This window comes from Cucumis sativus, chromosome 7 (genome assembly GCF_000004075.3).
Source record: "Cucumis sativus cultivar 9930 chromosome 7, Cucumber_9930_V3, whole genome shotgun sequence".
Lineage (NCBI taxonomy): Eukaryota > Viridiplantae > Streptophyta > Magnoliopsida > Cucurbitales > Cucurbitaceae > Cucumis > Cucumis sativus.
The window spans coordinates 8,516,105-8,533,099 of record NC_026661.2 but is presented as its reverse complement, the minus strand read 5'-3'; the positions used below and the strand labels follow the sequence as shown (position 1 = coordinate 8,533,099).

The 16,995-nt window shown below is 33.6% G+C and overlaps 1 protein-coding gene and 1 long non-coding RNA gene across 2 annotated transcripts; both read left to right on the top strand.

Annotated features, from left to right (window-relative positions):
- Positions 1-5,489: 5,489 nt before the first annotated feature.
- Positions 5,490-11,361, top strand: LOC101213946 (ABC transporter C family member 3). The gene is made up of 10 exons (XM_004150424.3): positions 5,490-8,031; positions 8,134-8,220; positions 8,305-8,952; positions 9,042-9,206; positions 9,316-9,610; positions 9,715-9,929; positions 10,028-10,333; positions 10,432-10,495; positions 10,575-10,814; positions 10,895-11,361. Exons 1-10 carry the CDS (start codon positions 5,641-5,643, stop codon positions 10,996-10,998), a joined length of 4,515 nt encoding a protein of 1,504 aa, XP_004150472.1. The 5' UTR covers positions 5,490-5,640; the 3' UTR covers positions 10,999-11,361.
- Positions 11,362-13,420: 2,059 nt separating this feature from the next.
- Positions 13,421-16,546, top strand: LOC105434969. The gene is made up of 2 exons (XR_004218218.1): positions 13,421-15,092; positions 15,849-16,546. It is a non-coding gene; the product is annotated as an uncharacterized LOC105434969 (long non-coding RNA).
- The last annotated feature ends 449 nt before the right edge of the window (positions 16,547-16,995 follow it).

Sequence of the window (16,995 nt, the reverse complement as noted above, 5' to 3'; positions counted from 1 at the left end):
TGTTCCATTTTCTCTCCATTACATCGGATTTTTTTTTTCTTCCTTCTTTTGTGTTCCATTTTCATTTTCTCTTCCTAAAATACAGATTGCTTTGCATGTTGCTTCAGAAATGAAAAAGTTGTCTCTGTGATTTGTTGCTCACATGCGTTCCTCCCAGACCAAATCCATCATCTCTATGTTTCGATTAAGGGCTTTGTTGTAACAGATCGTTGTCGAACTTCCCCTTGTTGCTTCGACGATAATTTAACATTGTCGCATTTTTATTTCTATCCAACGTGCTTCAAGTGACAGATGTTACACTCAGGTATCAACAAGCATGGCAGGGGTGGCTACTCATTTGGAAAGGTATGTGTAGCGGATGACGAAAATTTGTACCTATTCTGATTCCTTTTTGCATTAATCTTCTCATCCTTGCTTCTTATTTTGTTTTAACTTAAACTTTGTCCAATACCTATTCATTTTCTATTTTCTTTGAATATTGTTTTCATATCTATTTTGCTCATTTTAATGTATTGCCTTTGGTTTTGACCCCTCGCCAAATATTTGATGGATGTTATCTTGATGTATGTATTCAAATTCGTTTTACTTTCATCCCCCAATGTGCTATGATTTCTGATGATCTTTTTTTGGTTTTTTTTTAGGTTTTTGTTATGATTCATTATTATTAGTAATAGCCTCTTGTTCTGATTTCTTTTTTTTTTTTTCACACCCCCTCTTAGGTCCATAATTTCATGTTCATTGTCTGTTTTATAATTGGTAGAATATTGTTTCCATACACTTTTATCCATTTGTTTAGTTTATATGTTTATGCTTTAACATTTTGTTGTTCTTTAAAATAACATGTATGATGAAGAAATTCTCCATACACACGATAGTCTATTTGCTTGTTCTGCCTACGAAATTCGAGTGCAACACTAATCCTTGGTGAATGTCTTTGCACGAATTTCTTTACTCGGAGGCTACTTCTTTTCTTTTACATTATTTTTCTATGCTTATTTTTAATCTTATCAATTTTTAAGGGCAAATATAATTTTTGATTCCTTATTAACATTTCTAATTTCCAAAATTTGTTAAGTTGCACTGGCTAAACAATCATTCACGATGTACTATGGATTTAAAAGTGTAATTTTATAAAGTTGTGCATATATATACTTTTTTTAATTATTTATTCATTGTTGTAATATGTTGCACAATTTTAAGGTTGTTTTTTAAAATTATCGTTTAGTACTAATGACTATTTTTTTTTTTATCTAGTTTTACATTTTTATGGTTGAATGTTTTTATTTTTGCACCTCATAAGTAGGTAAATTGCTATTAGATACAAATCGTCAATTTCACCACTTTACTTGTGCGATTTTTTAAAAAAATATATGTACTCCAGACAATAGCAACGTTTTCATACAATATATGGTCTCTAAATTCAACCCTTCAAAAATATTTCACGTAGAATCATACTTTTTTATAAAAAAAAAGTAAGGTTTTTAAATCAATAAAATTGTAAAACGTCAATATAGGTCTAAGAGACACGCATATTAGGAGTGTAATAAGAAGAACTTTATAAGAAAAAAAATCATATTACAATCACGTTACTGCGATATAAACTATAGAAATGTGTAATGAGTTCAATAGTATAACGTATAGGAAAATATATTCACAAGTTCTCACATAGACAATCGGTTTTACAAACTTCTCATATCATAAGGTATTAAATAGAACCATAAATGGTCCATAAACCAAAATTCAAGTATGTGATTAGGTTAACCAATTTCGTTTTTAAAGCTTTCATAAGTTTTTTTTTCTAACAAGGTGTCCATCTAGAATTTGTAATGGACGAACACGAATTTGAATCTCTACTAAATGCGTTCATAACATCCCAACATCTACAACTAATGGCACTAATATGTTTGTGTTCATCTCATAATATGGTTTATTATAATTACATATATTGATATTGTTTATTTAAAATTTTTTTATATAATTTACTATAAATACATGATTTTTTTAAAAAACAATGTAAAATTTGAAACATATATAAAAAATAGGGTGGGTGCAAAACTATTTTTAAAAATAGGTGATTTGAGGTGAGGGTACACGACTTTCATGCAGTGAATCCCACATATTCTATTTTTTCTTATTTTTATATCCCACATATTCTATTTTTTCTTATTTTAATATTTATACTGAACTGGGCTCCACATTTTTTATTTTCTCATTATTTATATATGTAGGTCCCACACACTTCACTTTTTCTCAATATTTATATATACATACTCACATATAGTATAATATATATATTAAACATTCAAATTCTAAAAATATCTTTCTTTATTAAATTAATTTATTTTTTATTTTTTCTTTATATATATTTAAATATCACAATCTTCGATTTTTCTTATTAAATTCATTTTTCTACTTTAATTTAATTTTTTCTTAATCAAAATTACACATATATTTTTTTCTAATTTTTCATTTTTTTAAAAAACTCATATATTAACAAATATGTTATTAAAAATATATTAAACAAATAAAAATAGAAATAATAATTATATATATATATATATATATATATATATATATATTAAATATCTCAATCTTCAATTTTTTTATTAATTCATCTTTTCTAATTTAATTTAATTATTTCTTAACCAAAATTATATATATCTTTTTCTAATTTTCTGTTTAAAAAAACACATATATTAACCAAATATGTTATTAAAAAATACATTAAACAAATAAAAAAGATAATAATAATTGAAAGAAGTTGAAACTTACTCTAAAAATAATAATAACAATAAATTTGCAATTGAAAATTATTCGTTAAGTTTTTAAATTTAATTTGTAATCGAACCAATTCTTGTTTTTTTCCTTTTGCCATAAACATGAATTTCTTTTTATTCAATTACCAATGTGCATTAGTGGCTTCAAGTGTTATTATTATTATTTTTTTTAGTAATTTTAACTTATCTCAATTATTATTATTACTATTTTAATTTGTTTAATATATTTTTAATAACATGTTTTTGTTAATATATGAGATTTTTTAAAAAAAATTGAAAATTGGAAAAAAAAAATATATGTATAATTTTGATCAAGAAATAATTAAATTAAATTAGAAAAATAAATTTAATAAGAAAAATTGAAGATTAAAAATTGTGATATTTAAATATATATAAAGAAAAAAATAAAAAAATAAATTAATTTAATAAAGAAAGATATTTTTAGAATTTGAATGTATAATATATATATTATATTATATGTGCGTACGTATATATAAATAATGAGAAAAAGTGAAGTGTGTGGGACCTACGTATAGAAATAATGAGAAAATAAAATAATGTAGGGCGCAGTGTAGTATAAATATAAAAATAGGAAGTCGTGTACGGGACCTAAAATCACCTATTTTTTAAAATAGTTTTACACCCACCCTATTTTTGATATATGTTTCAAATTTTACATTATTTTTAGAAATGATCCATAAATACATATATTAATATTGTTTATTTTATAAAAAATATATCACAAATTTCATTAACATAACTAATAACTCTTTTCCAAACACATGTTATAATAACACTATAATCATAACTTTTCTCCCAAACACATATTATCATAACATACTATCTTAATCTCTCCCCCAAACACATATTATCATAACACTATTATTCATATTCATTTTTCAAACACATATTATCATAACCTTTTTTTTCCATAATTCTTTCTCTACCAAATGCACCCTTAATACTTTACCAACGAAAGAATGGAGTGGGGAGTCAGACGCAGGCATAAAGCTCAAAAAGGAAAAAGGAGGATAGAAAGAGAAAAAGGAGAATTTTGTTTCCTATGAAATATTTGAAATTTTATTTTATTTTTATGAAAAAAAAATGATAGATTTTTTATTACGAAATTTCATAACAAATAGAATGAAATGGAGAAAAAAAGATTTTAAATAAGATAAGATAGATATTAAATAGCCAATATAGAGATGTCCATTGAACGGGATAGGAAATCCTGAATATACGAAAATGGAAGAGAATTTTTTTTTCTTTTCCGTGGGCAACACGGGGTCGAGGACGAGAATACATTCCCAACTCCGTACCTGCTTCAATTAAAAATATATTTAATTATATATATATATATGTATATTAAATATAAATATAAATAGTTATTTATTTAATAATATGTAATGGATTTTTAAAAAACCTATTTAATTATTCTTCATTTCCTTATTTTCTCAATTCCATTTCTTCATTTATGTAATTGAATACTTATGGATTGATATTTGATTTTTTTTTAATGATTGCTTTAGTTTTATGGATGAATTTTGAAAAGTATTAGTAAGTTTTATGGATGAATTTTTAAAAGCATTCTAATAATTGAATTTTTTAATTTGATGGATGGATTTTTAAAAGTATTTTCTAATAATTGATTTTTTATTTTTATAAACAAAGAGCTAGAATTTGACATTTTAATGGTTTTAAATAAAAAAATTGATAATATTCTATCGAAAATAAAAAACACGTTTAAAATGTATATACATTTACTGTAAATGTGGTTTGAAAAATGAGATTAAACTTTAAAAAAATGGAAAATATTTTTCGCAAGAATGCCCGTTCGGTTCCTAGGAGGAATAGGAGCATTGGCCAAGACGGGGAATGGAATAGGGGACGGGCCTGGCTCGGGTCTGTAAGCCCATTTATATGAGTTTTAAAAACAAATCCTTCACAAAACTAAGAAATTTAACATTATAAACATATCTCCTAAATTTTTGGAAGGAAGGTAAACAAACTTCAACTTTGGTTGTAAACTTTTTCAATATAATTTGTTGCACAAAACAAGGGCAGAGATAAAAAAAATAAATCATAGACCCTATTTTTTTTCATGTTTCGAGGCATCTCTCGCCTTCAGAACCAATGGCCAATCTCATCGAATTTTGCAATTTCAAATGTTCCTTGCGCTTCACATAATCTCTAATGGGCCTCTCAAATTGCCGTCAGTTTTGACTTTTCTTATACTCTTTTTCTTTGTACTCTCACTCTCACTCTTTCAAATTCTTATTGTGGAATTTCCCCATCCTTGTGCTCCAAGAGTCAAGTCAACAATTTGGGAGGAAAGTTCGTTCATGGGTCTGGTTAGTTTTTAATTCATTCTTGCTCATCTTTCTTTTCTATAACCCCACATGTCCATTGCTTTATTTGGGTTTCGGTTGATTATTCTCTGTAAAAATGTTAGTATTTTAATCCCAAATCAGTGAAGAACTTGGAATTAGGAAAGTATAAACAATTAGGAGAAAAGGTTTTCAGTTTTTTCTCATAATATCTTTTTCACTACAAGTTGTCTTTGTCTCTGCCCATTACCTAGAAAGTAGAAAGTGGAAAGGCATGTCATTTTGTTTTTAAATCGCTTTCACCCTCTGTCTAGCCTTTTTTGTCCTTTTGTTATCGTTACTTTCAATCCCTGATTCTTGCGCACTACGCTGCATCCTTGTCCAGGGAAGTAAAGTTTGACTCTTTTTCTCTCTGTTTCTTTTGAACAATATAAAGCTTTAGTAGCTGTGGAGTTTCTTTATCATTTTCACTTGGATTGACCTTAAACCTTAGTGGAGTTTCATAGCACACATCTTCCTAAAAAACTTTTTCTATCATGGGTTCATTTGATTACTCTATGCTAAGCTTAACTAACGGATTCTTTCATGGCTCTGTGAGCTCTGCTGCTCACTTTCTCCTTGAACCCAGTTTAGCTCACGGTCTGTCTGGTTTGGCTCACTTGGTTTTGTTGCTTGCTTTTTGCTTCTTATGGGTGTGCTTCAAGTTTAAGGCAGGCTGTGGGGAACGTCAAACAGAGACGGGGAGTTTGTACGTTAAGGGAACTTTCATGTGTTGCCTCGTTATTTCTGTTTACAATCTTGTTTTCCTCTCTCTTGATTGCTTCTACTGGTATAGAAATGGGTGGTCTGAGGGATTTCTGGTGACCCTTTTGGATTTTGGGTTGAAAGCACTTGCATGGGGTACAGTTTCCTTTTGCTTACATTCTCAAGTTTCCAAAATTGGAAAGTTGAAGTTTGCAATTCATTTGAGAGTCTGGTGGGTTTCTTACTTTGCTGTTTCTTGTTACTGTCTTACTGTGGATTCGGTTCATTATAGCCAAACTCATTCCTTGCCCATTAGATACTTGGTTTCTGATGTTATATCGGTTGTCTTTGGTTTGCTGATCGTATATGTTGGGTTCTTTGTGAAGAGTGTGAGTGAGCAAGATCCTCTTGAAGAACACCTTTTAAATGGTGAAACAAGGTACACTACTCTCAGTAATGGCAGTGTCGAGCTGAAGAACTGCAAAGGAGAAGAAACTGTGACCCCTTACGAGACTGCTGGAATTTTCAGTATCCTTTCATTTTCTTGGATGGGTCCACTGATTGCAACTGGAAAGAAAAAGGCATTGGATCTCGAGGATATTCCTCAACTTGCAAGCCGTGATGCTGTTTCTGGGACCTTTCAGATTCTAAGAAACAAGCTCGAGTCTGAGTGTGGAACAATCAACAGAGTCACCACTCTTTCTTTGGCCAAGTGTCTACTCTACACGGCTTGGAAAGAGATACTTTTAACTGCTGTGTTTGCCTTCATTTACACATTGGCTACGTATGTTGGCCCCTATCTTATTGACACTTTTGTTCAATATCTCAACGGTCACCGAGATTTTGAAAATGAAGGCTACGTTTTAGCCTGTGTATTTTTCCTGGCAAAACTCGTAGAGTGTCTTGCAATGAGGCATTGGTTCTTTAGGGTGCAACAAGTTGGAATAAGGGTTCGAGCTGCATTGGTTGCCATGATCTACAACAAGGGTCTGACCCTTTCTTGCCAGTCAAGACAACAGCACACAAGTGGGGAGATCATCAACTTCATGACTGTAGATGCCGAGAGGGTTGGTGACTTCAGTTGGTATATGCATGATGTTTGGCTGGTGGTTTTTCAAGTTGGATTGGCCCTGTTGGTTTTGTATAAAAATCTTGGTCTTGCTTCAATTTCAGCTTTTGTTGCAACTATAGCTATTATGTTGATAAATATCCCATTGGGAAAGTTGCAGGAGAAGTTTCAAGACAAGATAATGGAATCAAAAGACACAAGGATGAAGGCGACATCTGAAATCTTGAGAAATATGAGGATTCTTAAGCTTCAGGGATGGGAGATGAAATTTCTATCCAAGATATCAGAACTTAGGAATATTGAGGCAGGATGGTTAAAGAAGTTCCTTTATACATTGTCGGTTACAACGTTTGTCTTTTGGGGTGCCCCAACATTTGTATCTGTAATCACTTTTGGGACATGTATGCTTGTGGGGATCCCGTTAGAGTCTGGCAAAGTATTATCTGCGCTTGCAACATTTAGAATTCTTCAAGAACCTATCTACAATCTTCCTGACACAATCTCTATGGTGGTTCAAACAAAAGTTTCACTGGATAGAATAGTGGCGTTCCTTCGCCTTGATGACTTGCAGGCTGATATTATAGAGAGGGTTCCAAGGGGTAGTTCTACTACAGCAGTTGAGATTGTGAATGGAAACTTTTCTTGGGATTCGTCTTCTTCAAACCTGACATTGCGAGATATTAATTTCAAAGTCGAACATGGCATGAGAGTTGCTGTTTGTGGTACGGTAGGCTCAGGGAAGTCCAGCTTGCTGTCTTGTATCCTGGGAGAAGTACCTAAAACATCAGGGAACCTGAGAGTGTGTGGTAGTAAGGCCTATGTAGCTCAATCACCATGGATACAGAGTGGAAAGATCGAGGACAACATACTCTTTTCCAAAGAGATGGACAGAGAAAGGTACAAAAGAGTTCTTGAAGCATGTTGTCTAGAAAAGGACCTTGAAATTCTTTCATTTGGTGACCAGACGGTAATAGGAGAAAGAGGAATCAATTTAAGTGGTGGACAGAAGCAAAGAATTCAAATTGCTCGTGCCTTGTACCAAGATGTTGATATTTACTTGTTTGATGATCCATTCAGTGCGGTTGATGCTCATACAGGTTCTCACCTCTTCAAGGTAATTACGTTTCCTATTTACTTTTCATTTTTGTTTTATGAGTTTATGCTATTCCTTTCTTCATCTGTGAATTTACAATAACGTGTGGTATTATCCTAACAGGAATGTCTCCTTGGTGTTTTGAGTTCAAAAACAGTCATTTATGTTACTCATCAAGTTGAATTTTTGCCAGCAGCTGATCTTATCTTGGTGAGTAGATGAAGACTCTATCTTTGTTTTCCGTTATTTTTCTTAGGCTTTTACATCTAAACTTGGAAAATTCATTACTGAAAGGTCATGAAAGATGGAAGAATCACACAAGCTGGAAAGTACGAAGAAATTCTTCGCTCTGGAACCGACTTCATGGCACTTGTTGGTGCACACGAGGAAGCATTATCAGCCATTAATTCTTCTGTGGAAGGAGATTCTTCTAAAAATTCTACTAGTAAGGAAGACGAATCTGTGATTAGTACTAATGGCATTACGCATGAGGATGATAAATCAGATATACAAGATGGGAGGGCAGTTGATGCCTCTAAGTCGAAAGGACAGCTTGTACAGGAAGAAGAGAGAGAGAAAGGAAAAGTTGGATTTCCAGTTTACTGGAAATATATCAAGTCTGCTTATGGTGGAGCTCTTGTGCCCATTATATTGTTTGGTCAGGTTCTCTTTCAAATTCTTCAAATTGGAAGCAACTATTGGATGGCATGGGCTACTCCTGTTTCAGAGGACATGGAGCCTCCTGTCTCTACCTCTCGATTGATTATTGTCTACGTTGCTTTGTCTGTTGGAAGCTCCTTGTGTGTCCTCTTGAGGTCAGCACTTCTTGTTACAGCTGGTTTTAAAGCAGCAACTGAACTATTCGTTAAAATGCATACAAGCATCTTTCGCGCTCCCATGTCATTCTTCGATGCTACTCCAAGTGGAAGAATTCTCAATAGAGTGAGTGAATTTATGTTCATGATGCTCTTCGATTAGTTTCTTGAAACTCATGTTCATAATAATTGGTAAATACTGTACTTTTTTTACAGGCCTCCACAGACCAAAGTACCCTTGATATGGATATACCATTTCGAGTTGCGTCCTTTTGCTTCAATGTGATTCAGCTTGTAGGAATTATTGCAGTAATGTCTCAAGTTGCATGGCAAGTTTTCATTATCTTTATCCCTGTGATGGCTGTGTGCATTTGGTATGAGGTATACCTTCTGGCCTTCTGGTTTGTCTTGATAGGAAAGTTACATAAAGAAAAACAAATTTTTTTGGAGTTTCTGCTGTGTTACCTTACATTGAGCTTTTATCACACAGCAACATTATATTCCATCGGCAAGAGAATTATCACGGTTGATTGGAGTATGCAAAGCTCCAGTGATCCAACTATTCTCTGAAACAATTTCTGGATCAACAACTATTAGGAGCTTTGATCAAGAGTCGAGATTCCAAGACACCAACATGAAACTGACAGATGCATACTCTCGACCCAAGTTCCACACTGCAGCGGCAATGGAATGGCTTTGTTTCCGTCTTGATTTATTGTCTTCCATTACATTTGCTTCCTCTTTAATCTTTTTGATATCTATCCCTGTGGGAGTCATTGATCCAGGTACATTGTTCAGGCTCGTCTATCATCAAACAACGATCTTTAAGTTACTTTTCTTCCTTTCCCTAACCGCCTAATTCTTATTACTTTTACCCCTTTCACTGAAGGCATTGCCGGCTTGTCTGTAACCTATGGACTTAACCTCAATATGTTGCAAGCTTGGCTGATATGGAACCTTTGCAATATGGAGAACAAAATCATATCGGTTGAGAGAATATTTCAATATACTTCTATTCCTAGTGAGCCACCTCTAGTGATCGAGGAAAATCGTCCGGATCGTAGCTGGCCAGCATTTGGAGAAATTGAACTTCATAATCTGCAGGTATTTTCATTTTTTCTTTTTTCTTTTTGGTGTCCTTTGATGCCAACAACTCTCACATCTGATGTTGTGATTCTGTCTTGAATTTTTTCTAATTGTAGGTTCGTTATGCACCACAACTACCTCTTGTGTTGCGAGGTGTTACATGTACTTTTCCAGGTGGAAAGAAAACTGGCATTGTTGGGAGAACAGGAAGTGGAAAATCAACTCTAATACAAACACTTTTCCGGATAGTCGATCCTGTAGCAGGTCATATTGTAATTGATAATATCAACATAACAACGATTGGACTTCATGATTTGCGGTCCAAACTCAGTATCATCCCTCAGGATCCTACTATGTTTGAAGGCACTGTGCGGAGCAATCTTGATCCCCTTGAAGAATACGCAGATGAAGATATTTGGGAGGTAACATGCTTTTCTCTTCTAATCATTTCCTAAAATAAAGTTTCTGTCTTGTTCTTTTTTACCGTCCCATGGAATCAAATATTTCATCGATGCATCAGGCACTGGATAAATGCCAACTTGGAGATGAAGTGAGAAAGAAGGAAGGAAAGCTGGATTCAACAGGTACATTTATCGATAGTTTGGTATAGTTTCCAATGAAGTGTAGTTATTGAAACTTGTTTGGTTTGAAAATGAAATGCAGTTAGTGAGAATGGAGAAAATTGGAGCATGGGTCAGAGGCAACTCGTTTGCCTTGGTCGTGTGCTACTCAAGAAGAGTAAGGTGTTGGTCCTTGATGAAGCCACTGCATCGGTTGATACAGCTACAGATAATTTGATTCAACAGACTCTACGGCAACACTTTTCTGACTGCACAGTCATAACGATTGCACATCGGATAACTTCCGTGCTTAGCAGTGATATGGTTTTGCTTTTAAGTCACGGTTTGTATCGGCATTCGTACAGCCCACCAAACTATTTAACTCATTGATACACAACTTGATTTTCATTACTTGGCATGCAGGACTCATTGAAGAGTATGACACTCCAACAAGATTGCTCGAAGACAAGGCATCCTCATTCTCTCAGCTAGTTGCAGAGTACACACAGAGATCGGGTTCTCGATGATTCGTTCGAACAATAACTAGTTGTTGATAATGGCGAAAATTGAAGCTCTCTCTGGAAGAGATGTTGATTTGGAAGAGTTTTTGAAATTTGAATATGTATAGGAAGGAATAACTTGTAGAGATAGCATCTTGCCTTTTACTAATCTTCCTCTTGCAAATTTTGGAACTTGAACTTGCAATAAGTTTAGCCTTAAACATAATCTCCAAGTAGCTTTGTTTAGCTTTTATTTCATCATTAGTTTTCATATGCTTTTAATCTGTTTTAAGTTCAATTTATGGAGACGTGTAATGGCTTCAAGTTAGCTAATGATAAAGAACAAGTGTATCGTTTCACTAAATATGAATTCACCATTTTTTAAGGGTCTTTCATGTTTTATCTTTTTTTTTATATATAATAATAAAGAAAAAAAACAAGACTTTTTAAGTGATGAGTGTTGAATTGTTGAGTTTAGAATGTTTAGAAAGAAATTGATTGTTGTGTCGTGGCGAGTCGGTGGTGCAAATTAAAATGCAAGTTGCTTCTCAAGGTTAACACACCTCTCTTATCTAGGTGTGCACTTGTTGGAATAGGAAATAGAAACAAAATGACTTGTTGAAATAGGAGATAGAAACAAAATGAAGAAGCTTAAGCCATAGAGATAGGATTGTTGAATAAGAAAGTTTGAGATCAATCACAAATTGTCACATCATTTATTAAGTTAGAAGATGAAAAGTGCAAATAATTGAATTTGGGACTAATTAAAATTAACATGTGTTCCAAATTAAAAATTGAAAACATAAATTGATCAATTCTAATAATGCCACATATTATCATCAATTATTTAATTAAACTAAGTTTAATTAAGCCCAAAAATCAGCTTAATTGAGCACAAAGGCTAAATATAACTTAAATCAATGTGGTTGAGCCTATGAGTTTGGTCCATGAACCAACCAGTCTCAAGCCTACAAAGCCCACTAAAGAACTTTCTCATTTGTAAGGAGTGGAAAATTTTGACTCTAGAAGATCTAGAGAGAATTCTCCAAAGAGATAGAAGACTCCCTAACTCCTGAAGTCGACCATCATCGAAGATTGAAGCTCCTTTGAAGATACAAACTTTCTTCCAAGACTCCAACTTCAAGAACATCACGTGCTCCGCTTCCTCAAATCAAGCGTAGGCATTCAACCAACTTGAGAAACATCGTGTGCTCCGCTTCCCCAAATCAAGCGTAGACGTTCAACAAACTTCAAGAATATCACGTGCTCCGCTTCCTCTAAATCAAGCATAAGCATCCAATCGAGAGAGAATCAGATGATCAAATTCTAAAGATTGAACCACATCGCATCAAATCAACAAAATACAACACCAACTCAAGTTCAACTCCACAAATCAAATTTCTTCGTAAATCTCGTGCGAACAAGGATAAAATAGGGAGGTGTAGCGGTTGGAGAGATAGAATTTTGCAGATGCTCAATCGATGAGGATGAACACAAAGATGAAGAGGGAGAAGAGAAAACAGGCAACTGGAAACTCAAAGAGCAAAAACAATTAATTACAAAACTGAAAAAGGTTACGACTGATGTGTTACGACTGATGTGTTATGACTGATGTGTTAGGACTAATGTGTTATGATTGATGTGTTACGACTGATGTGTTACAACTGATGTGTTACGACTGATGTGTTACGACTGAGATTATTGATATGTTATTATGCATGGTATATTAATCACATGATAAGGACGTTATGGTTGATATTCATGCCATGATAAGATGTCAATGATATGTTACATGCTATGGTCTGTGGTGTTCTGTTAACTTTGTCTCTCAGGGTCGTACCCATATGGGTGTCCCTTGGGATCATGAGGTGCTTTGCGTGTTAATGCTAAGTAAATTAAGATTTCTCACATATTCTCAAGACATAACTTGTGCATTTGAAGAAGAATGTAACTTACGCGAAGAAACCAATACAAATTATTGACTAGAAAGAACAAGCACTAAGGACCAAGGTCATATCGTTAGTTAAAGTTCTTTGGAGGAACCATGCTATTGAAAAAGCAATATGGGAAGGCGAGCAAGCAATGAAAATTTGATACCCACAATTTTTCATTTAATCACTTCAACCAAATTTCGAGGACGAAATTCTTAAGAGGAGGTAGTAACTCGTAAGCCTTCGTTCCATTATTTTTTTTATTTATTAATATTTTAAGTTTGAAAAATAAGTTTAAATACAATTTTCAATTCTTTAAGTTCAAATGGTTGTAATAAAGAAATGAGAAGAACTTTTAGTTTGGAACAATATTTAGAAATTTAAGTGTTGAAAAGATTTAAAAACATTAAGATAATGGGAAGAGTTGAAGTTTAGCGTTAAATTTGGAATATTATAGTCATTACTTCTTCTTCTTATTATTATTATCTTTCTTCTTCTTTCCGTTTAATGATATAAAATAAATAAATAAATAAGAAAGGGAGAAAAGGGGAGGGAATTCATGCGTGCAAACCATCCTCTCGAAACTTCCTCTCTTGTTCTTCACTCACCCCTCATGGACGCCAACCCCCTTGTGTCGTTTGTACCACTGCCAATCGTTCAATCACCACCGTTTGTCTCCCATTGGCCGTCAAACCCAATCGTCGTCGGTTGTTCGTGGGGTGTCAGTTTTGTTTGCGGCCATTCAGCTCCAACCACCGGATCCGTTGAGCCACGCACCGACTGTTCACAACTTAGTTGTTAGGCACGTCAATTTCTGCTCCGCGTCGTGCTGCGCCACCCTATGCCACCGCTAGCATTGCCGAATCTGGAAGTTGAGGTTAGCTTTGGGTTGTCCGGTGAGTTTTATGTGTTTTTCTTGAAGATCTATACTACCCATTAGCCTTTAAATGACAAGTTTCTACCATGTTTTGCTATTAGATTGGAGAGTAGCAGTGTCGTTTAGTTATTGTCTAGCGGATTTGATAAGGTTTTCGTCAAGATTTTGGTAGTTAGTAAAGGTGAGAATTATTAAGATGTTGATATAGTTTTGGGTAAAGATTTGTTTATGTTAGTTGTATGTTTTGAAGAGTTTTCGACTACCCATTAAGTTTCGACTTTGATTTTGTAATACCCATTACATTTCGTTTTTAGATTTCGAGTCCTTCGAGATTTTAGTCGTTGTCCAGCCATTCGGAAGCTCAAATTTAGGCGTTTTGGCATCACTTCGGTAAAATTCTAAGATTTATAGAGTCGTGAGTACCCGTCTAATATTAGAGATAATATTGAATAACCCATGATGTTGGTGTTTTTTTTTCGAATTTAGAAAGTACTTATGTTGTTGTCCATTGAAGTTAAGGGTACTTTGTTAAGTTCTTGGTAGGGTTTGGAATAGTTTCCACATAACATCTCTGGTTTTTATTTTGGTTTGAGCTACACAAGAAGAGTTAAAATGTAAAGTTAGATTCTTTTGAAAGTCAACTCAATTTCTAACAAGTTTCGTGAATAAAGCTTGAGCAAATTCTAAGGCTAAATGAATGATCTTTTGAAGTAGAAAACAAGTCACAAACTTTTTACGCAATTTTGAAAAGCCTCTAGTTTTTTAAGTATTCTAGAGGGTACAAATGGAACTAAAAGCCCTATTTCTAAGTTATTATAGAAAGGCAAGAATACTTAAGGTCGTTTAAGACAAGTTTGGATAAGTTTCTATGTATTTGACTTGTTTGATTGGTATTGAGATTTTTAATGGATCTAAACCTCTAAGGTAGGAATATTGAATATAAGAGCGTATGGATACAAAAGACAACTTAAGTTTGGGTGCTTATGACGTTAAGAGTTAAGTTGAAATTTAAGGGTTCCAAAAGTGTATTCACCTAAAAGACCCATTGAGCTTGAACTAAATTGGATGCTCATTGGGTTAAGTATCTAGATTTCGAGTCAAAAGGTTCATGTATGAAAAGCTTAGTCTAATCCCAAGCGCTTTGGAAATTCATGGACCTTAGAAGTATAAAATGAATTTAGGTGGCCTTATAAGGTATTTTGCAAATAGTTGTAGTCTCGTGCTATGTGGAGACAATGATGAGACCTTAATCTATGTTTTAGGCCAAATTGAAATGGGAAAAGCGTATAATCTTGAGGGATCGAGTTTTTAAGGTAAGTAGTTACTTTCAAACATTTGATATGAAAATTGTTTTAAATGTAGCGTTGAACTTAGTTTGTGAATAAGTGTTAGTATGATTACTTGCTTTGGTAAAAGTGTACTATCAATAATGATCTCTAACAAAACACTTTGGCTTTTCATGAGTTCTCTACAATGTGAATTTGTAATACGTGTTCTTGAAAATGATTTGATTTAATTACGATTTTCGTGAGTTATGATCAAAATGTGTTTTATAATGAGTTGATAAAATATGTTTACCTTGGTTTTATCAATGAGAATGTTTTATTTGTTTATTAAGAAAACTCTATTTTAGCTCTGAATTGCTTGAAAATGTATGAAACATATATATAGATGTTGGTTTATGATAATGGAATGTGATCGAACCACAAAATCGATGTATCAAGGTCATTTTCTCGTAGGCTACATGAATGTGTTTCTGTAGCACCACCTATGGTTGTCAGGGGGTTTTGGGACTAAAAGGGTCATGACCGTAGATCCAAGAACCTGAGCCTAGGTGAGGACGTGGATGGAGGATTGTGATATGGCTTCGAGCTTAGGTTAACCCATAGTGAATGGCTCTATGTGCAGATAGGAGCGGATAGATGTTGCTATTGTGGTAGGTGTTAAATATTGTGAGCTCTGTTTAGTTACGTGTTTTCTTGTGGATATAGATAACGTGTGAGCTATTCTGGGTCGTGTATTTAGTATGCTATCATGGTTGAATCAGATGGATGTTGTTACTGTGGTAGGTGCTAAGTATGTGTGAGCTCTGTTTGACCGCGTGTTTCCTTGTGGATATGGATGGCGTGTGAGCTATTTTGGGTCGTGTATATCATTGTCGAATTGGGTGGAAATTACTATCGTGGCGGGTATTAAATATGCGTGAGCTAGTTGTGGCTATATGATTCTTTGATCATGTGTGAGCTATGCTTGATCGTATATTTAAGTGTCTTGCCATGGTCGAATTGGCTACAGGTTTGTTTGTATTACTTATGAATTATGGTAATAAATGATTTTAACGTTTTAATTATTATTTCTTTATGGATGTCACATTTAAAAAATTTGGAAGTATGTTTTACGAACTTTTAATTCTAAAAACTTATCACTCATTAAGTTTTATCTCACGTTTTCAATGTTTTCTCCTCCTCCAAGTAGCGATCAAATACTAAGCGTCGGTTGAATCTCCATCATCGATTGTAGATCTTCATTTTGTATGTATATAGTTAGTTTTGTGTTTGCATCATAGGGTAGTTAGATGTAGCAAGAGAGACATTAAGGACTTGTGCTTTGAAAGATTCTTGAATAAATTGTAATCATTTTGTATGTAATATCAAGCTTGATTCGTAATCTCTACTTGAATTCTAAGATCGTTTGGATGTGTGTGGTGAGACACACTTGTTGTGTTGTATTATCTAAATGAAGATATCTCCCCTTTCAGGTTTGGCTACCCTGTATTTTAGTGGAGGTGGTGCCAAATTTTTTATAGAATTTTGATTGAAAAAGTATTTTATTAAACCTTATATTTGAAAAAGAGAATGTTTTAAAGAGTATATTCACACCACGATCTAGGTTTGAGGAAAAAACTAGAACAAGATGTGACAATTTTGGTATCAGAGCATGGTTTTGGAAAACCTATGGGTTATGAGCATGGAGATAAGAACTAACTTGTATTAAAGAAGAAAGTGAAGGAGCGTCTAAGTATTACTGTGATTAAGCCATAAAAGTCTTGATGCAATATGACTTTCTTAACCAGTTTGTAATTAAGGCGAGCTCCTCTCGAAGTCTTTAAACGCCACAAATCGTCACCTTTTGGGATCCAAGTGACTCATCCTAGTTAAGCTAGATACATCTAGAAGTGTTCACTTATAAATCTTATAGAGCTTTATATTTAAGAAC